At 33.9% G+C, this 22,979-nt stretch overlaps 2 protein-coding genes across 2 annotated transcripts; both read left to right on the forward strand.

The window, feature by feature from the left end:
* Positions 1-5,346: 5,346 nt before the first annotated feature.
* Positions 5,347-6,613, forward strand: LOC134697142 (complement C1q-like protein 4). The gene is made up of 2 exons (XM_063559203.1): positions 5,347-5,579; positions 6,129-6,613. The coding sequence occupies exons 1-2, from the start codon at positions 5,390-5,392 to the stop codon at positions 6,611-6,613; spliced, it is 675 nt and encodes a 224-aa protein (XP_063415273.1). The 5' UTR covers positions 5,347-5,389.
* Positions 6,614-13,711: 7,098 nt separating this feature from the next.
* LOC134697228 (uncharacterized) lies at positions 13,712-17,586 on the forward strand. The gene is made up of 2 exons (XM_063559369.1): positions 13,712-14,356; positions 17,141-17,586. The coding sequence occupies exons 1-2, from the start codon at positions 13,840-13,842 to the stop codon at positions 17,491-17,493; spliced, it is 870 nt and encodes a 289-aa protein (XP_063415439.1). The 5' UTR covers positions 13,712-13,839; the 3' UTR covers positions 17,494-17,586.
* The last annotated feature ends 5,393 nt before the right edge of the window (positions 17,587-22,979 follow it).

Consider the following 22,979-nt stretch of genomic DNA (forward strand, 5'->3'; position numbering starts at 1 on the left):
CAATTCAGGGGCAGCAACCCAACAACGGGTTGACCGATTCATCTGAAAATTTCAGGGCAGATAGATCTTGACCTGATAAACATTTTTACCCTCTGTCAGATTTCCTCTAAATGCTTTGCTTTTTGAGTTATAAGCCAAAAACTGCATTTTACCCCTATGTTCTATTTTTAGCCGTGGCGGCCATCTTGGTTGGTTGACCGGGTCACGCCACACATTTTTTAAACTAGATACCCCAATGATGATTGTGGCCAAGTTTGGTTCAATTTGGCCCTGTAGTTTCAGAGGAGAAGATTTTTGTAAAAGTTAACAACGACGACGGACGACGGACGACGGACGACGGACGCCGGACGCAAAGTGATGGGAAAAGCTCACTTGGCCCTTCGGGCCAGGTGAGCTAAAAATACAAGTGGACGTGGCCGGGTATTTATACATCTCGACACAAAAAGACACAATGAACAGATCTGAAAGTACTCGCAGTTATCTGACAGCTAGTTCAAAGCCACTAACAACTAATAAAAAAATCATGCCTCTAAGACTAAACAATCAATCCGTACACATCCAACATACAATGGATTTAGTGTAAAGACGTCATAAACAGCCAGAGAAAAACATGACCTTGTGCAATGCCAAGTTACAGGTATCGACAGATTGTAGATCCATGAAAATGTATATGTATATAACATACTAGTAATATTTAGTTAGCTTTTAATCTACTGATAACAAAATCAATATTTATACCAATAAAAACAATATTCAATGATCTTATAACGGTGTTCAATAGGTAACCTTTTAGAATAAGTTTATTTAAAGGAGCAACAAGTTTACATGAATCATTTTTAAATTTCCGGGCACGGTTAACAACATTTCCGTAAAAATGAGGATGTGCTATCCCGTTTGAAATAAGTTTTCTACAGGTACAACCAAACTTCAAAACCAAATCTTTATATCTATGGAAAAATTTATTAAAGGTTTTAAGTAATTTATGGTAAAGATATCCCTGGTTTAATAATTTACCAGTAATACATAGGTTGCGTTCGTTAAAATAAAAAAACGTCACAACAGACACGGGCATAGCGAACAAGTTGTGAAATATAAACACCGTGAGATGGTGCCAAAGGAACATCACCATCTAAAAATGGAAAATTAACAATAGGGAACGAAAAATCGTATCTTTTGTCGTAAATTTTAGTGTTTAGTTTCCCGTTTAAAACCGAAATATCTAAATCCAGAAAAGGACAGTTATTTCCGAATACATTTGATTTATTAAAAGTAAGTTCCTTGGGGTAGATTTCTGCAGTATATGAGAAAATTCTTGATTATTTAACGAAAAAATATCATCAAGATAACGGTAAGTGTTGTTGATTTTATCAATTAAAAGCAATTTCGACGGGTCTTTACTGAATTTAGTCATAAACTGTTATTCGTTACAGTACAAAAACAAGTCTGCTATTAAAGGGGCACAATTAGTGCCCATGGGGATACATACAACCTGTCAATAAATATTTTATTTACATTTGAAATCTTCTATAAATTAATTATGACTGAAATTGATTCGCTAGATATTTGTATTTGACATTTTTAATAGAATTTGTATAAGAGAATTTTTATGATAACTAGTAGTATGAATTAACAATGAGAACAAATGGTCGTTTAACTTAGTCATCGTAACGAATCATCACCCGAATAATTCAGTCGATATATTCCGTTTATCTCCGTTAACTTCATTAACCTTGCAATTAGGACAAATCGATTAAAAGGCGGGACTAAATTATTCGGGTTAATGGAATCCCCGACATCATATATAAGATATATATGTAATTGGGTACTACATTTTGGATTATTTATAAATGAAATTAATATTACCGTCTTTTAACTGAAAATTATTGTTTTTGCCTTAATTTTCTTGTCAATGATTTGCCGTGAGTATCATTCTAGTGCCTTGTGATAAAATCTATACAGTCTTTTTTACCGTCCTCTCTCGTACACTTGAACAGAAATCATACAATATTGAATAAATCAAATATTAACAGGTTGTTGTTGAATGCAAAGTCTTAAAACGGAACCCATTTTACTTAATCCTTATAACAACTACACTTCGTGCTGCATTCACCTCAATGCAAAATACAATGAGCTCTCCAATAGGCGACATAAGTATATCTTTTCTAGATACTTGCTTCTTTATACGGATTTTCTAAAATACAGAAGACAACCAACACCAGATGGCTGCGACAGCTTGACTTTGTACAGCCACAAATTGTAGTGGGGATCATTCAGGTGCGTGTAAACCGACCACCTGTTGGTATCTCGAACATATTTTATAAATCTGAAACACTCATTCAAAAAACTGCAGACTACTACTATCAATAAGAAATTTATAAAAGCACGTCAGTTGGAAAGCACGGAAAATGTGTGATTGATATCATAGGAACAGTTTTGGTATCATCACCAACTGGTTGGGTATTTCCGTTCAATGTAAATTAGAAACAACACTTAAAAGCGCAGAATTTGTGAGAGACCTGTAATAATTGCAAATCCTGATATAATATATATAACTCGGAAAAAAAATCAACCCGAATAATGACATTGTTATGTGTTATACTTCACAATGAGACAAATGACAAAGTTAAGAGAGACTAAACATGATGTGAATGTACGCAATTACAGATTATCGTACGGCCTTAAACAATGAGCATTACCCATACCGTATATTAAGCTTGAGAAGGCTCTTCATGGCAAAATATAAAACAGTTCAAAGGACTAAAAAATGCTAAAAATTATTGCGAAAAAACATTATGACAACCACTTAAATTTGCCCAATTTCAACACCATGCAGTTACGAATAAACCATGTTCCGAAAAGGTAAAATCACAAAAATACTGAACTCAGAGGAAAATCAATTAGGAAAGTCCATAATCATATGGCAAAATCAAATAACAAAACGCATCAAAAACGAATGGACAAGAACTGTCATATTCCTGACTTGGTACAGGCATTTTCAAATGTAGAAAATGGTGGGTTAAGGTAGCACAATACAAAGATTTTATAACTCCAACTACCAAGTTTTAAAATGCTGTAACTTTCTTAATAATGCTTGAAAATTTATAAAAGTGGTAGTTTTGGATAGCTAACAGGTTACTCTTTCAAATTAATGCAATGTTAGCATTATGCAACAATTATGTAACCAATTATAATGTCAGCGGTGTCTAAAATATTTTTCACCAAATTTCCACTTTCAAATGAAATTAGCTTCTGCATAGGTATCTGTAGAGGCTTTATTTTATTATATGTTGTTCCTATGGCCATTATCTACAAAAGGGTGTCTCAGATTTCAGATAGAATGTATAGAACAAATTTTACACCTAATTAAACATTATCTTTTTTTATGTGGTTAGGATGTTTCACTAATTGGAGATTTATGAGAGAATAGAATACCATAGAGACAATCTGAGACACACTTTTGAAGCCCATGATGTGTTGACTAAGATTTCGTTAAAATTTTCAGTATAGTTGAAGAGATGAAAGAGCTAAATTCATTCAAGTGACCTTACCCAGATTTTGCCACTAATTACATAATAATTGATTACATAATGATTGCATAATAAAAATATTACATTCATTTAAAAGATTAATCCTTTATCGATCTATATGTACCTCTTTTATTATTTTCTATACATTCATAAGAAAGTTACAGCATTTCAAATGTTAGTGATTGGAAGTAAAAAAATCTTTGTATTGTGCTACCTTCAACCTGGTTCTATAGCGCTAACCCTCTCACTTTAATAACAGTATCATCAAATTCCGTTATATTTACATGATGCGTTAAATAAACAGTCACAATTAATAAAATAGTCAAAATATGGGTACATCAGTCATCATCGTATACCAATTTTAAAAGGGGACAATTTAACCGAACACAAAAACATCTTCTATCTACGAACACATTAATTGATTTGAGAGTCTGAAGTCAGAAAATTTTATACGTGACATAAATTTGTCGTTCAATGTGCATACAAACAGTTTTAAAATTTACATAGGCAATGTAAGAATACAGGGTTAAAAAATCAAAGGTATGTAAGAATAAATTACAGAAATAGACCGATATTAAAACTAGTCCAAAAGTTATAGGTAGAATTTATGAGGATCCAAAAATAGTTAATACCACTACGCGATTGAATGATTTTGACGTTTGAGGTTTAACGTATATAGTAATTCATAATAGAAATATATCATAATGACATATAATAGACCAATATAATACTGACGGGATCTTTTAAATTACAGAGTCACGTAATAAGAAGAAAAGAAATACAAAAAGTCGCATATACAAAACAAACCACAAAAAAATGAAAGCCAATACAAACACATTGACGAGATGTATAAGTACCGAGCCACGTCAAACTGATATCACATAAAACCATTCAACAGTAAAAGTAATATTAATACTAGAACAAAGACAAATGAAAGAACAATAAAACATGTTGTTAATATGATAAACAACATCAGTACGCAGAATCTATACACAAAGACCATCGTGTATTATTTGAGAAGTTGATACGGAATATTTATCAACAAGGTCCTGATACCTTCCGATGAACTTTTTTTTAGAAATGGACGAGACGTTCTTTGGCATATCCCTGGTTCATCAACTTTCTACTCAGACACTGATGACGTTTTACAAAGTCTGAGTAGGAGCTGCACGCTCTTGAATATCGAATAAGTTTGGGAAATATATATCTAATATATGCAGGTGAAGTTGGTATATTGCTACTAAGGTGGGGGAAATTTATAATTTCAAAATTAAAATCGTCTCGTTTATAAAGTCCCCAAGAACTAAATGATTATCAGTACACCTTCAATGGCTTAAGAACCGCTTAAGTGTGCAGACTTCACAAAGAAGACCTTTTGTAATAGCAATATATTTCTATCTAGTCGAAAATTAATCTTATTGATCAAATATTCGGTCAGAGATGAGTTTTAAATATTCACGCCTAAAGTCCATGATGCTAAAAGACTTAGGACATTTCCAGAGTTCAAGTACTTATTTTTCATTGGCATTTCAAACTCTAAATAACGCCCTGTCTTTATAAACTATTAAAACAATTTAAATGTATACACGAGATCAACTTATCTTCAACAAAACAGCAGAGGCAACAAGGAATTACATAAAGCAACCCTTTTAGAAGCAAAATTTTGAATTTATTAGTTATATTTTTACATTGTACAGTACAGTTTCACAAAGTCAAATTTTCGACAATGTCATTGTGCCGACATACTACTATTGTGTAACGTTAACTGTGTATGTAGAACTATGTGATAAGATCAAATGAAATGTCACCACATTGTAGATAAAACTATCTTTGTACCTACTACAGTGTTCATCCAAACAAAGATGGTGTTTATAACAATCCTTTCTGTGTGTGTGTTTCTCGTGGCTACTAGAATACAGTTATCTTCTTCGACTAAAGCTGACGCTGACATAAACCAAGTTTTAATGGAAAAGTTGAGAGTTTTAGAAGAAAAATTCGCAAAGCTTGAGAATGTGTGCAAACAAAGTACGATGATAACAGAAGAAATGAGAAGTACGTTATTTTTTAGATAATTAAATATTGTAGTTCTATTTGATATATATATATAAAAAAAAAGAAGATGTGGTATGATTGCCAATGAGACAACTATCCACAAGAGACCAACATGATTTGTAACTTATACTCATAAAGGAACATTTTTGTGACGTGTGTATCATATAGAGGGAACTGACTACCGTCCGGAGCACGTAATGTGAGGTTCAGAATCTAGTTACTCGGTCTCTATTGTTCTGCGTTCTGTTGTTTGTTTTTTCATCGTTATTCGTTTTATGGCATGGCCTGTCAGACAGATTTATTAGTGTGAATGTCCCTTTGATTTTTTTTACTATTCTTGTACTGAACAAAATCATTGATAAGGAAACAACGGAGTGCTTGATTGATATGTGTGTTTTTTATTTACAGTTGTACATTGAAATTACATTTTCTTATAAAAATATGGGTGGGTTTTTTTTCCTCTTCAAATTGACACTTTTTGACAATTGTCACATTAAAATATGAATAATCTATTGCTTATTAGCATGTTTTCTTATTTTTTTCTTTTAGAAAGCGGCAACCCAAAGAGAATGCTTTTGCCAAATAGCGACACCACTAAAACAGTAGCATTTTCTGCTTATTTGTCAAAACCTTTTGACGGGTCTACGTTTGGGACATTACGTGAAATTGTTTATGATAAGCTAGAGTCTAATATTGGACATGCATACAACAACTACACCGGTACATTTGTGGCACCAGTTTCCGGTGTGTATGCATTCACATGGTCAATATATGTAGCAGGTAAACCAGATAGCAATGGGAACCAAGGTGAATTAGTCGTCGAACTTGTAGTTAACGCAAAAATTGTAGGAATAACCCATGCTGACACTGAATCATTTAATGACGATGACTCTGCAACAGGGTTTGTTATCAAGAGTTTGAGCGCTGGAGATAGTGTTTTAACGCGATCCTCGAATGTTTTTAGACCAGAGGGACATATAATGAGTGGTAATGGTCGTGCAAGATGGACATTTTCCGGGTGGCTAATCGCATAAGCTTTTTTTTTTAAAAGTAAAAAAAAAATATCCATGATATTTTCTTGTGATCGTTTCTTTTATGAAAGCTGCACTAAAGTTACGTTTTGCCATTTGATTACATTATTACTGATATATTTTGAAATTTTCTTATATTCAAAAATGCACATGACTGTTAAAAATGCATTGACTGATTATTTTAACGTTTTTTTATCGAAATGAAACAAAAAAGGTTAATTCTGTTTAACAGGAATTACATGAGCAGTGTCAAACTAAAGGCTTTTTGGCTTTTCTACCTCAGGAATAGACCCCCCTAGCTGTATTTGGCTTTTTTTTTATATTTTGGTCCTTGATGCTCTTCAACTTCGTAATTTATTTGGCCTTTTAAACGTTTTTGATTCGAACGTCACTGATGAGTCTTTTGTAGACGAAACTCGCGTCTGCCGTAAGTGTAACATTTAAGTCCTGGTATCGATTATGGTTTTATTTATTTAATTAGAATCTAACGTCTCGGCAATAATAAAACATTTCATTCAGCAAACACCAGCCTCAACATGATTTAAATTGAACTGAATCACATGATTTTTTCCCAATACACATATGGTCAAACGAAGTAACAATTTCTAAAATCGAAGACAAAGGGAAGCTTTAAAATTTTAACATATGTCGGTGACGGAGATGACTACTTTCTAAAAAGTGTTTGTATTGGAGAAGGTAGCTATAGAGAACAGAATATGTTATATTTCCGTCTGGAATCGGTCCGTTTACATGACCTTATCATGATTGTGGAACGACCCCATTTTTAACAACTAATGAGATATCAGAACTTGATACTAGTATTTGATTATGTTTTCGAAGATAACAGAAATTAAATAATCTATGATATACCTCATGACAGGTCAACAATATCTACTAATGAGCAACTTGAATGTAAAAGGCAATTGGTAATTTTTGTTCTATTTACACCTTGCTTATGAGTAAGACATGTACATGTATGTATATATATATATCTCCATGCCTTATATATCATGTACTGTAGTACACCGCTAGATTAAAACTGACGAGGAAAGGTAACACATGGCCACCGGAAGCTTTATTATTGTGGAGCCCATGTGGTCTTGTGGTCTAGCGGGGCAGCTGCAGTGCAGGCGATTTGGTGTCACGATATCACAGTAACATGGGTTCGAATTCAGGCGAGGGAAGAACAAAAAATTAGCGAAAGCAAATTTACAGATCTAACATTGTTGGGTTGATGTTTAGACGAGTTGTATATACATAATTTACACAGCCATGTATCACCATCATTGCTGGTGATCCGATGGATTAATCCCTTGTAGAGTTGTCACCGACTCAGACGTACTTATGAATACAATTATTTTCTGTGACTGTATCTTGCAACAATTTGTCGGATCCTTTACTATAGATAATTGAGCTGATCTGTAACAATAACATCTCCATGCCTTATATATCATGTACTGTAGTTCGCCGCTAGATTAAAACTGATGAGGAAAGCTAACACACGGCCACTGAAATCTTTATTGTTGTAGAGCCCAGGTGGTCGTGTAGTTTAGCGGGACGGCTGCAGTGCAGGCGATTTGGTGTCACGATATCACAGTAGCATGGGTTTGAATCCCGGCTAGAGAAGAACAAAAAATATGCGAAAGCAAATTTACAGATCTAACATTGTTGAATTGATTTTTAGACGAGTTGTATATATTTATGAATAGGACACTAGTCTAAAAGGGTACAAAGTCACCAAAATAACAATAACATGTAACTATAAAGATGTTCCAAATGTCAAATACACAATTTCGACCTCTATTTCCCGTGCCGATTTAGACTAATCAAACGGTTTGTAATTGAACGAGCAACACTAGAGCTGCTACATGTGGAATATTATCAACTTACCCTTAAGAAAGATTACTCTTCGATCTGTTCTTAGTAGGGTTTTTTTTCTGTTTGTGTTGGGTTTTGTATTTGTTATGTTTACAACTGATGAGTGGGTTAATATAAAAAAGAAGACAGGTATGATTGCCAATGAGACAACTATCCACAAAAGACCAAAATGACACAAATATCAACGAACATAGGTCACCGTACGGCCTTCAACAATGAGCAAAGCCCATACTGCATAGTCAGCTATAAAAGACCCCGAAAAGACAAAGTATTTAACAATTCAAACGAGAAAACTAACGGCCTTATTTATGTAAAAAAAATTAACAAAATGCAAAAAGTAACACATAAACAAACGACAACAACTGAATTACAGGCACCTTAGCTTATTATAACTTATGTATATATCAAGTTATTTTGTGGCATTTTTATGCTACTGTCTCAGGTAAAGGTCATTAGTTGGTTCGAGAAAATTGTTTATCCCGCCATTTTCGGCATGTGCTTGTCTTACGACAGGAGCCTGTGTTACATAAGTTGTTGTCGGTTGCTGTATATCATATTTCTCTCTCGTTCATTGTTTTGTGCATGTAACAAAATGAGGCTGTAGGATTTCTCGTTTTATTAGGTTTTTTTTCAGATTGCTATGTGGTTTGAGTTTTGATATAAGTTAAATACCGTACGTTGACCTATATTTGTAAACTTCTATGTCATTTGGTTTCTAGTGGAAATTTGATTCGTTGACAATCATAACACGTTTACTTATTTTTATATTATTTATACATTAGTAGCAAACATAAATCAGAAGAAACTAAGGAACAATCCATGAGAACAGACAACCCCATTGAAAAATAGCATGTTCTATGTAAGATATATACGTGATAATTCATCACACTTTGTACCGTATATATATAGATTCTTACACTGCAACAAGTGTATTACGATATTTCTCCACTCGAGACAGTTAAATTTTATTATTTAAAGCGCGAGGCGGGCCTAAGGTAGAACTGTTCACATTGTGTTCTTTCTGAATTATTAAACGATACAAGGTTGTAGATTTCAAACGTTTTCAAATTATGATTGGCAGTTAAGACACCATTTGATCAAGGTAACATTTCTGGAAATAAAGACAATGCAATTTCTCATAAAAACTCTTTTCACAGATAATCCGATATCATTGAAATCCATGTAGAAGTGTTTACCAAAATACTAAAGTTTTTTTAATATGCAAATGTTTTGTATGTCTTGACTACTTCCCTTTGTGTTTGTTATTTGTCTTTTTAAGCTTTTTCTTTATTTGCTTGAACCACTTGAAATAGCCATCGAAAAAGGGAAAATTGTCGTGATAACCCTTGCTGACAAAGAATTGAATTATGAAGTTGACTCAGCAATAGGGTTTATTATCAACAGATTAAGTTCTGGAGATGTGCTCGTCGAATGACAGACATTTTACCGTTGAGCAATTGTATGAGTTATATATTTTAGTGGTCAGAAATAAAACTGTTAAAATGCTAATTTGGTATGTCCTTTACTTATATGACAGCAACATGAAAGTAACATACATGCAACTAAATTTGGAACTTTATTCCTCTCTCAATAGATAATCTTTGATAAAATCCTTAATTATTTTTAGTCACACATCTATGACGCGGAATGTGCGTCATAAATAGTTATGTATGCCTAAGCATAAATCCATTTCAGGCTATGCATAAATGAATTATGCCTAGCTATAAAAATTTATGGTTAGCCTTAAATCGATTGATACCTAGGCATAAATACTTCTGCTTAGGCATAACAACTTTAAATTTATTTATAGACATATATACTATTAAATGAGAAGACCTATGCATAGAAGCATTTGTCATTCTCGCTTATTACCATCCAGTTTGTGTTAATTTTTTTGGAAAACGAAAATAAAGGCGTCTGAATATTGTTTCCGTCATCGGACTGCCTTTTTAAAATGTAAATAACTTAGGAATATTCAAATTTTTTACACTCACTTTATTTTGTAGGGAAACAGAAGCCATATTGTTTATAATTTGAAAAGTTTCAAGAGCCATTTTTCTTATCCGTTTAATCTGCAATGAGGGCACCTTTAAGTTAGCTTTAGGTAAATGGTCCTCGTTGGAGGTGGGAAAATCGTTTAGATAAAATATTGGAAAAAAACGGAGATATGGTTTGATACCAAAGAGACAAATCTCCACAAGAGACTGAATTGCATTGCTCACCCCTAAGAAGTTAACAACTATACAGCCTTCCAAAACAAATCTATTTTCAAGTTTATTCCGGACAAAGTCACGACATACATGCGTTTGGAGCAAAATAAAAAGAACTTATTTATAGAAAAAAATCTTTTGTATCTACATTTGGAACTGAATTTGTATTTTTTTTGGCCAAAAATGACTTTAGGTTGACTTTTTTTGCATATAGGGTGAAAACTAGAAATTTCTAAACAGCTGTTTAATAACAGTGACCTTAACCTATTTCAATTTCTAAATTGGATATTTTTGTTTTCAATTCATTACTGTACAAGAAAAATGTTTAAATCTTCACTTAAATAATTTGTTGGATTTTATTGTTTGTGTTTTTCACGTCTTTCGAAAGTGAGGAGTCAATTTTTAGGTGAATGTAAAATTTCTGTTATTGGATGTGAAAGAGTACATATAAATGATCTGGTTCGAAATATGTGTAGCATAAACGGTGAACATGGTTCAATATAACGCTCTGTTTATAGCTTTGTTTTACAGAAGTAAAAAATACTGCAAACGGAGAAAAGGGGGGTAAAGTTGTGAAAACAAAACGTCTATTAGGAACAGGTAAAACACCCTATCCTACATATACTGATGACTAAATGAGCAACAATTGGCTATAATGTTTACAAATATTTCAAAAATATAATAAGGGAGAGGTTAATGTACAGCATCGATGTATTTTACAAATAATTGCAAACAAAAAAGGCATGAGAAACCAAAGGGACATTTTGCTTATACATTGAAGACAAGCTGACAACAGAATGGCAAAAATTCGTAAACAAAAGAAACAATGCAAATAGAAAACTATGATCGAAGCTTGTTTTATCTACTACGTTCTATGGTGTTCTTAAGTTTAAGCCCACCAACCTCAGGTTTTGTTTACATATCTTTCCAAACTATATAGACTATTGCTATTTTTCCCACGATTTGAAAATTGAGTAGATGTTGTATCTATTGTTTAGAAAATATTACGGACAGCTTAATTTTCATTTGATTGCTAAAATTTGACAAGTATTTATATTTCGACATATGTCATATTTGCCTGACATTGGCATAATTTTTTTACAGGACAGATTTAGTTCGAAACAAATGTAACCTTTGAAAAGACAGATTCCCCTATCAGAACTGAATAGAGGAATGTAAGGGTACTTTTGCTTTATGGGAAGACATCTAAAGCTAAATGACTTGAACTTGTTAAAAAGACGACTAGTAAACGAATTTAAGTTAACGGATACCACACGGCTTTATTTATATGCAAACTATTGGAAAATCATTATATTTTCCAATTATGAATGTCGTCGTAGGCTCCCGTGGTCACATTTTCCAAAATATTGTGGTTTTTTAGGTCACCCAAAGATACCTCATCTTCAACACGAAAAATGAAATTATTGCTCACTGTGTTATTTGCTCAAATAAAACCTATCATTTAGCTTTAACATTTAATTTATCATATAACAAAAGCTGAAAAGATTTATATAATTTAAGTATACATATTTAATTATTTTAGAAAGATTGTTTTTAGCTGAAATTTACCACATTTTGAACGAAAGAAAATTTATTGCCTGTTATTTTCACGTTTTTTTTACTCTGATTACATCAATGAGACATGGTTCATATGTGTGCCAAATATTTTTCGTGTAATGTTAAGGTTCATGTGGACCCTATTGCTAAAATGGCCGTATTTTCACCTCAACATTTACTCTGAGTACAGACAAACCGGCGCATCTGTAAAAAAATACAGGCATATCATGCCCTAGATAAATGAATTTTAAGTATGTTTTATGTTTTAGAAAAATAAAAACGTACCAGGATTTTGCCGTGCACTTTTTTCATTCCTCCAGATGGTGCCAAAATAAACCGAGTTGGGAAACAGGTTGGAGAACTTCCCCACAGGTAAAAATTAAAGTGAGCATTTTTAATTGACATGGACATTAGATGGACAATGAATAGATACCTGACAATAATTGGTTATTTAAACTGTGTACCTGAGTGGACCATATCAAGGTAAACTCAACTGTTTGTTAATTTTATCATCTTCTGCAGAGACAAAAAAAAAGTGTACGGCAAAATCCAGTTAAGTTATGAATTTTCTAAATCATACAATATATTTGAATTCTATTTATCTAGGGCATGCTATGTCTTTAAACTTTTTCCAGATGCACAGGTCCTACAAGCGTTTGGTGGGTATTGCAATCAAAAATGAAACAAAACTGTAGAAAGATACAGATTTAACACGAAGAACCAAAATAAAGAAAAGACATTAGACAAGTATGTCACTGAGTTGAAAATATAAGAAACGACTTGCAATTATGGAGTGCTGCAAGAGTCAATTATCAGAGACAAAATTATCTGTGGTATACAAGATTCACATCTTAAAGAAAGATTATAAGTATTAGTTACCCTATGAAAAACTGTTGGTTAGTATGTAGATACACTATGGGTGGGACTAAATGCACGAGAAAGCTCTGCTTTCGAGTGTGTTTTAGTCCTACCCATCGTGTATCTTCATACTGACCAATCGTTTTTCATTAGGGTAAATAATATGTGCCATGGTTGGTTTTAGAAAACAATAGATCCCGTGCATTCGCTGCCCAGTATTTTTTTGTCCTGTCCATGGTGTATCTACATACTGGCCAATCGTTTTTCATATAGAGTAAATACAATGAGTAAAGGTCCGTGCATTCGTGGCACATAACCTACACTACGATGGACGTGACGGAGATAGATTTTTTAGAAGCACACTGGGACAACACTGTCGATGATGTTACTTTGTCGCAAATTTGCAATGATATGGAAAATGAAAACACCGCAGTTGAGAAGCTAGAAGATTTAAGTTTGAGTCAAGTTATGGACATGTATGAGGTCAACGCGGAGATGGACAAAATGAAAGACACGCCAGGTAGTTTCGATTTAATGGAGGTTGAAATAACTCCTGAAAATGTTATTGAACAACTTGAGAAGGCGATTGATAGTTTGCATACTTCGCGGTATTCGTTTGTCGACGATGCAAGTGTTGGAACTTTGATAAAATCTACAGAGAGCAAAAACACACGGAAAAATACCAATTGGAGTATAGCGACTTTTAATGACTGGAGAGGAGAACGGATGATTAAAACAAAGTGTGCTATTCCTGAATTGCTGAACTTTACGGCTATGGATAAAAATCAGTGGTTGAGCAAATTTGCAATTGAAACTCGCCGGAAAGATGGAAAACCTTATCCTCCACGAACACTGTACATCTTATGTGTCGGTTTATTGAGGTGTCTCAGAGAAAATGGTGTCAATTTGAACTTTTTAGATGAACGTGATTCCAGGTTTTATGAATTCAGACGCGCGCTGAGTGCAAGAATGATAGAGCTTACCGCTCAAGGGGTGGGAACTACAACAAAACAAGCCGAGCCCATATCTAAAGAAACAGAAAAACATCTCTGGGATAAGGGGCTTCTAGGGAAGACCACCGCAAAATCCTTGACCAATACCATGTTCTACTATAATAGTAAGCTATTTGGATTACGAGGGGTCGACGAGCACAAACATCTAAACACAGATCAGTTCGACCTTGGAGTAGATCAGAGAGGGAAATACATAACTTTCAACGGGAGGGCTAGTAAAACATACAAAGGTAAGACGATTTTCCTATAATTGTGTTGATAAAATTCATTTGATATACCATTGTATATTCGTTGTTACTAATTCGCCGAAGCGAAAGACTTTCCGAACTGTCTGTGATTATCGGTGCTGATAACAGGAAAATACCGAGAAAACTTGAAAAATGGGGGGGGGGGGGGGGGGGGAGGGGGGCATATACATGTACGTTTTTGAAAAATAAGACAAACAAATAACCCGCCAGTTATTGGGGAATAAACTTGAGTAACAAAAAAGTTAAATTTGAAAAAAAACAAATACCTAATTATCCTCCCTATCCCCCAAATCACACACATTGTATAGGTAAGATCAGAGGTCGGTCCCTTAACATATTTTTTTATTTAAATTATAGAGTATGTGGTAAATAAATTATAAATTATAAACAGTATTGGTAACTACAAATATGTTCCTAGTGATGATAAAATAACCTCGTACTGTAATTTTAATCGGGTGAATGAGCCAGGGTTGGGGATGGGGGGGGGGGGGGTCACTTCGGTTAAAAGTAGGTACAGGTGTGCCGGTGGGATTCATATATTTATCTGTTTATGCTGACAATTAGTATCTAAAGTGCGTTACAAGTTCGGTGTTTGCTATATCATGGTTCATTTAAATAAAATTGAGAATGGAAATTATGGGGAATGTGTCAAAGAGACAACAACCCGACCAAATAAAAAAAAACAACAGCAGAAGGTCACCAACAGGTCTTCAATGTAGCGAGAAATTCCCGCACCCGGAGGTGTCCTTCAGCTGGCCCCTAAACAAATATAAACTAGTTCATTGATAATGAACGCCATACTAATTTTCAAATTATACACAGGAAACTAAAATTAAAATAATACAAGACTAACAAAGGCCAGAGGCTCCTGACTTGGGACGCACAGGCGCAAAAAATTGCTGTTTATCACAATGCCAATCATATAAGGGACGACATCAAAAGTTCAATGTAGGATATAAAAAAAACTTAATTCACATAGTTTTTTCACTGACCCCCCCCCCCCCCCCCCCCCCTCCCCCTCTTAACTAGCTAACTTTATTTTTAGAAATTATTTTGCTATGAATAGATGTAACATTTTTCAAAAAGACACTCTTCATACCCTTTAAAAAGACCAAACTTCTGTAAAAAGTCAATAGTTTTGTTGACTTTTGCAGCCCAAACCGTATATTGTATTATACTTAGTACGCCAATGAATGATCTGAAAACTATGTTCAAAAGTTTAATTTTGTCAATTATTTTTCGGTTGTTACTTGACAAAAAAATCATAAAATAAAATATGTCATTATCTCCAATTGCAAGCCCAATTTACCCCCTAATACTTATTTTGATTTGGACTGGTCATTGTTATTCAATTTCCCACAGTTCAATTGGACATGGATATAAATTTTCAACTTTACCTATTACATTTCTGTTTAAACACACGTTTAATAAATACAGAGTAATTTAATTGACATCCAGTGAGCACGCGGACGAGTTCATCTTTTTTATGAATGAACACAAGGTTTTGGAAGGATCGATCTTAATTTTTCACATATTTTTCGTATTAATACAAAGAATCTTTAAAGTATCAAAATAGCACATTTGTGGTATTAGATATGTATTTTAGCAGTGCTTTACATGTATTTTAATGTGCCTTAAAGTTTGCTGTTCTATATATATATATTTTGTCTGCATGTTTGTGTGTTTAATGTTGTGTTTATGTTATTCTATATTATGTTTGTATTGTTATTATATGTAAACCGAATAAAAAAAAACTTTCTCATTCGCATCCGTTTTTGTCAGAAATGGAAGAAACTTTATAGATTATCCCTTTGTATCCGTTTAACGAGTTGTTATTTAGAAGATAAATACTGAAATACATTTTACACACGTTTATGCAAGGTAAACAGTAAGCTATGAGAAAATGCATTTTTCACTACGATATTTTGCTGTTACAATTCCGAATAAAACAATCTTATAAAGGTGCAATTTTCACAAATAGCCCGACAACAATATCCATTTCGATAAGTATACACATAAGGGACGACATCAAAAGTTCAATGAAGGATAAAAAAAAAAAATCATGTAGTTTTTTCACTGACCCCCACCCCCTCTCAACTTAATTTGGGAAAAATTGATTGACCAATTAGGATGTATGTAAAATCGATGTCAATTCAAATAAAACTTGCAGTAGTTTGACCCCCCCCCCCTCCCCAGTCGAAACAAATACATCGTTTAATCAGGTTGTAGTAAGAAACAAATGTAGCGTTTGTACTGATAAACGACAACTGCAGACACATTTTTATCGTTTTCATAGTTTGTCAAAGGTTATGCAAACTTTGCAAACGTATGTTTGAAAGAAATGTTCAAAACATGTGCGCGCTTAGCCGTTTGCATCGTTTGTGTTAGAAAGGAATGCTTTCTTAATTCGTTGATTTTTTTTTGTAATTTCATTTATTTACCATTCAACGCGGACCTCAACGAAAACACCGATTTTTGTATTCGGGTAGATTCCTCCCTTCTGAAGAGCACCCTCATAAATGAGTTGAGGCAAGCAGGATATCCGTTGAATTCATTCATTGATTGCATTTTGTTTCCCTAACACTCTGACATCGAGCCGAACGCGCCAGGTCTATTGGCAAAAGTGTATTTTAATGAAAGTAGAAATCATAATTGCCGCGTCTGAATCGATGAATGCGCTTATAGACTACTGTCTTGAAAAGTAGATATATATATATCTTAATGAACTGTATTAATGTTTACTTTTCTATTTTATTTTTATTGAAGGTGGACTTAACCAACGCCATTTATCCGCCAAGAACATCAAACACTACTTCCAGAATAATGAGCTTTATGCGATTTACGAATACTACTTCCAGTTGGTCGGAAGTTTTAAAGGAAATTGTTTTTACCGAAGACCGTTAGATTCGAAAAATGGTGTAAAATTTGGTGAGCAACCTATTGGAATAAACAAGCTTTCCTCCATCATGAAAACCATGTGTGCTGACGCAGGCGTTGAGGGATATTTCACGAATCACTCAGGAAAACGTACTTGTGCCACAACGTTGTACCAAGCGGGAATACCCGAGCAAGAAATCATGTACAGAACTGGACACAGGTCGGTTGAAAGTGTCAGGTAATACAAAAGGGCTGCAGACGAAATGATGAAAGATATTTCAAATGTTTTGGAACCGGAGTCGATACCCGCTAAAAAAATGAGATGTGAAACCGTCACCTCTGCTCCCGTGACTTCTGAGAATGAAACCGTACCCAACATTAATATACCATGTGGTGCGAACAGTAATTTTAGTGGATGTGTGTTTCATTTTGGAACTCAAAAGTGAATGAATTGCTTATTATGCGATTAGAATGTGTTTGGGATTATATTTTGAGGTGATACTGTTTACTATAAATGTATGCTGGTGCCGATTACAAGGGAGTAATTTTGTGTGGTTATTATAAAGTGCGATTTCGTTATATTTTCGACCATGCGTGTGATGATTAAAAACGTATTAATAAAATTGAATAAAAGTCCCACTTTAGTTTCTATTCCATTGTTATATTCCAATCAATTAAAGTTGACGGGGGTATATAAGAATCACCGGGTCAGTCTTTATGTCCGTCCGTCAGTCCTTCTTTCCCCCTTTCGTTAGTGAGTCTTTCTGTCTGTCTGTCTGTGTGTCTATTTGTCTGTACGTTGAACTTGTAAGCACCCATAAACAGATGCATGGATCTTTATGAATCTTTAGAAAACCATTCATATATTATACTATGTGAAGATTTGGACGAAGAAATATTAATTCGGAGAAAGAAGCGATCCGGGGTTTGTAAACATTTCGTTTGAAAAAGAGTTAGGTATACGTATACACCACTGTTAACAAAACTTTCAATTGGTCAATTGGTTAACCAATTGAAGGCTTTGTATAAAACAGTGGGTTTGTATGTAGATACCTCACTGTTTTTTCAAGGGAAAATGGCTGCAACTATGGTACATAGAGTAATAGACTTAGACCTACTGAAATATTTACTAATTTCAAGAGCACAGAACTGTCTAAGGAAAGAGTATATATTAGAAACCCCAACTTTTTAAGACTTGAAAGTAAATGGTGTTAAACACAAATAAAGAAGTTCTAATTATTAACAGCAAAAGCAATATACAAATAAAACTAAACCATCTTATGCACGAACTTCCTCTACTTGTAAATATTGTGGAAGAAACCATAAATTAAACAAGGCGAAATATCCGGCTTTCGGGAAGGAGTGTAGGAAATGTGGTAAAGCAAGTAATTTCGAAAGTATGTGCAAATCAGAACAAAAAAAATCAAAGCAAAGACGTCACCCAGGACACAGAGTACGAGCAATATCTGAAGAGTCTGACGAAAGTTATGATTATTATTATTTTGAAATAAATACCGTAACACTCACCAATGTAAACTCTAGAAAAGCACCGTAAGACATATATGCGTCTATGAAAATGATAGGCAAGAGTGAGAAAAGTAAATTAACCAGATTCCATGAGCAATATGTAATATAATCACTGAACATTGAAAGAGCTCGATATTAACCAATTACAGAAAACAAGTCGAGTAATGACAATGTACAACAATACAATAATCAAACCGACATGCATTCTAAAATTGGAGAATCTTAAGGACAATGAGAAGTTTAAGGCAGAATTTGTAGTAGTAAAATATGGCACTTTATATCCGTTGTTAGGTAGCAAAGCAGTGCAAGCTATGAATTTGTAACTGTAAATTGTGAAAATATTAAAGCAGTGAGACAGGGTGCCCTTTCTAAACCACTTTCAAAAGAAATAGTTATGAATGAACATGCAGACATGTTTGAAAGGACTGTAAAATTGCAAGGAAAATATCATTTATAATTTGGACAATACTGCAAATCCTGTAGTATATCCGCCAAGAAAAGTAGATGTCGCTATACAAGAGAAGCTTCTTTCCGAACTAGAAAGACTAACACAGTTAGAAATTGATCCGAAGCATTGGATACAAAAGTTGAAAAGAAATCATTATCCGCTACCAATTGCAACTATCGATGATTTACAACCAAAACTGAGTAGAGCAAAGGCATTTAGTGTCGTTGATGCTACGAATGGATTTAAGCACGTGGAATTGGATGAAGAAAGTTCGTTGTTGAAACATTCAACACATCGTTCGGACGCTACAGATGGTTGCGAATGCCGTTCGGTTTATCGTCTGCACCAGAAGAATATCAACGAAGGCAAGACCAAACTGTTGAAGGTTTGCCAGGTGTACGAAGCATAGTAGGTGATATTCTTATCTATGGTGAAGGCGATACAGAAGAGTTAGCCATTGATGACCACGATAGCAAATTTCGGGCTTGAATAGAACGTTGTCGGGAAAGAAACTTAGAACTTTACAAAGAAAAGTAGAAGTCAAAATTAAATAAAGTTCGATTCATAGGACATCTAGTAACCAGCGAAGGTTTGAAGCCGGATCGAGAAAAGATTCCAGCCGTAATGGATATGCCGAAAACCGAAATATGTTTCCGGAGTATGAAGAATTATTGGATTTGAAACATATCTAAGCAAGTTCTTACCAAAACTTAGTGACAATTGCGAGCCTGCAAAAAGCACTTAAAGAAATCAAAAGGCTCGTGGGCCAGTTTTAAAATATTACGATCCTAAACTTCAGCTACCAGTTCAAAGCGATGCTTCACAAACTGGACTTGGTGCTGCAGTTATGCAGGAAGACAGACCAGTTGCATATGCGAGTAAAGCTCTCACTGATATCGAAACAAGGTATGCTCAGATAGAGAAGGAAGTATCATCAGTCATTTTCGGACTGGTTGAACAGTTAATGTAATATCTGATCATAAATCTCTCGAATTAATCATGAAAAGGCCACTTCATGCTGCACCAAACCGTTTACAGCGTATACTTTTACGTTTACAAAAGTACGACATAATCTTGAAATACAGATCAGGAAAGAAGATGTACTTAGCCGACGCCTTAAGCAGAACTTACTTAAAAGAGACTTCAGATACGAGTTTCACAACAGAAGAAATCGAAAGTATCAACATGATAGATTAGTTGCCGATATCTGAAGAGCGAATTTATGAATATCAATATGTTTCGACATTCGAGATGAACTGACTTTACAGAAAGGTCTTTTATTCAAAGGGGAGAGAGAGTTATTATTCCTTAATCTCTAAGAATTAATATGATTAAAAAGATTCATTCATCACATATAGGAATGGAAGGTTGCTTACGTAGAGCACGTGAAAGTCTTTATTGGCCAGGAATGAATGCCAAAGTAAAAGATTTTATACATAGATGCGAACTATATCGAACATTCGAACGTAAACAACAGAAAGAGACATTTACATTACACGAAATACCAAGTAGTCCATGGTCAAAAGTAGGAATAGACCTAATGACATTTCAAAGTAAGAACTAATTAGTGACAGTAGATTATAACTACTGGGAAGTCGATTATCTTGAAGGCACTCTTGCCCTTACAGTAATCAGAAAATTCAGAGCTCAGTTTGCAAGGCATGGTATACCCGATCTGTGTTTACAGACAACGGGCCATAGTTTGACTGTGGAGAGCTTATAAAATTTAGCAGACTCTGGGAATTCAAACATGACACTTCATCTCCATTGTATTCTCAAAGTAGTTGACAGTTGGAACAAGCAGTACAAACAGTAAAAAGATTAATGAAGAAATCAAAAGTTTGACAAAATTGATCCATATTTAGCATTTCTCGATTTTAGAAATACACCAACAGAGGATTCTGACAATAGTCCAGCTGAAAAACTCATGAACAGAAAAACTAGAACACTATTACCAACGAAAGAAAGTCTTCTGAGACCGAACGTTATTGCTCCGAATAAGGTACAAATAGAATTAGCAAAACAAAATCAAAAGCAACAATTTTATTACAATCAAGGAACAAAAAAAAAATCCGATTTTAAAGAATGGAGATACCGTAAGAATACACCTTCAAACTTCAAAAAAGATTGGAAGAAAGGGACTATCAAAAAACAGGTCAACTTTAGATCGTACGAAGTTGATGTTGGAGTGCGAACCATACGCTGAAATCGTCGCCAACTTAATCACGCACTAGAAGACGATAAAAGGGAACCTAAAGAAATTGAAAGAGACAATTCCGACTTTGAACATGGAGAAATGAACAATAAAGACAATAGGTAAAATGCGATAGAAACACTGATAATGACACGACCAGGAAGAGTTGTTGAACCATCAGTACGATTTTGTGTCCCAGTAGATCACAATTGCGAACAGGGCATAATAATCCCTGAAGTAATCTCGTGAAAATAATTTTAAACAGTTATATACTCGTCTATTAGAGAAGTAGTGTTCTCAAACAACCGCTTTGATATATTTTATATATTCAAAGCGACCATTATGACAATATATTTGACTTTAATAGATAAAGGAAGATGTATTGTGAGTGCCAATGAGACAACTCTCCATCCAAATAACAATTTAAAAAGTAAACCATTATAGGTTAAAGTACGGCCTTTAACTTCACATTTAGACCCTGAGGTGTTGAATATGACTTTAATTAGTAAAACATTTATGACTTAAAACTGTAAAAAAACTTTTATGTAATTATTTTTATTTAAAGAAGAAGGGATGCAACAATACTATTAATATTTCAATATCAGAATTCAGTCAGAATTAAGTTGGTTATACCTGCAAAACCAAAATGTAGTCATAGATTTTTAGTGTAGCATGCGTACTCTCTTGTTATAATGTAGCTAAATGAATATGCAGAATGAAACTGCCTTTGTGTTTATCGTCTCACATCATTCCGAAACAGATAAGATCTAAAAAAAACATCTACACGTCTCAATCTTCAAAATTGGTCATCTAAAAATACTACCATCGCTAACATTTTTAACAATAAAAATCGTGGTTACCCTTCTATCGATAAGTGTCATGCCAAAAAAATGACCTATTACATATCCCCGTCTTTCCACCAACAATACGGTAAGGTCCACGTTTAATGGTCGCACATTTTCTTTAAATTTTGAAACTGATATAACTTGAAAAACAAACAGTATTATTTATTTACTCACATAATACAAACCGGGGTGTGGTATTCAGTACGTAGGAGAAACTGGACGATATTTATCTAAACGCACTCAGATAAATTTCGGGCCAATCATACCAATATTTCGGATCTAATTTCTATTTAAAAAAACAGCGGCAGACATTATTTGTTAACAAAACTCTGTTCGTTACCGGTTAATAAGTTAAATAAAATTTTGGAGGATTGCAACACATTTTCATATAGCAGTCCTAAGTATGAAATTGTTCAAATTATTATGGCATATTGTTATTCTAAATTATTTCCCAAAATTGATTGCCCTGAAGAACATAAAAACATTTTATTAAAATTAAGTATGTCAATAAAGGCTTTGATTTTGTAAATATTGCCAGTATATTTAACGACCATTCTGTTTAAGAACAAATTCCTAGATATTTTGACAATACTGAGCTACCTCTTATTTGTTATATTTACAAGAAATCTACCCGGAAATTTGTGTTTAATTATAGTCAATTATGTAAAGATGTTGATATTAGTGAAAATACACCTACTTCATGTAATTGCAGTA

Source organism: Mytilus trossulus, chromosome 14 (assembly GCF_036588685.1).
Source record: "Mytilus trossulus isolate FHL-02 chromosome 14, PNRI_Mtr1.1.1.hap1, whole genome shotgun sequence".
NCBI lineage: Eukaryota > Metazoa > Mollusca > Bivalvia > Mytilida > Mytilidae > Mytilus > Mytilus trossulus.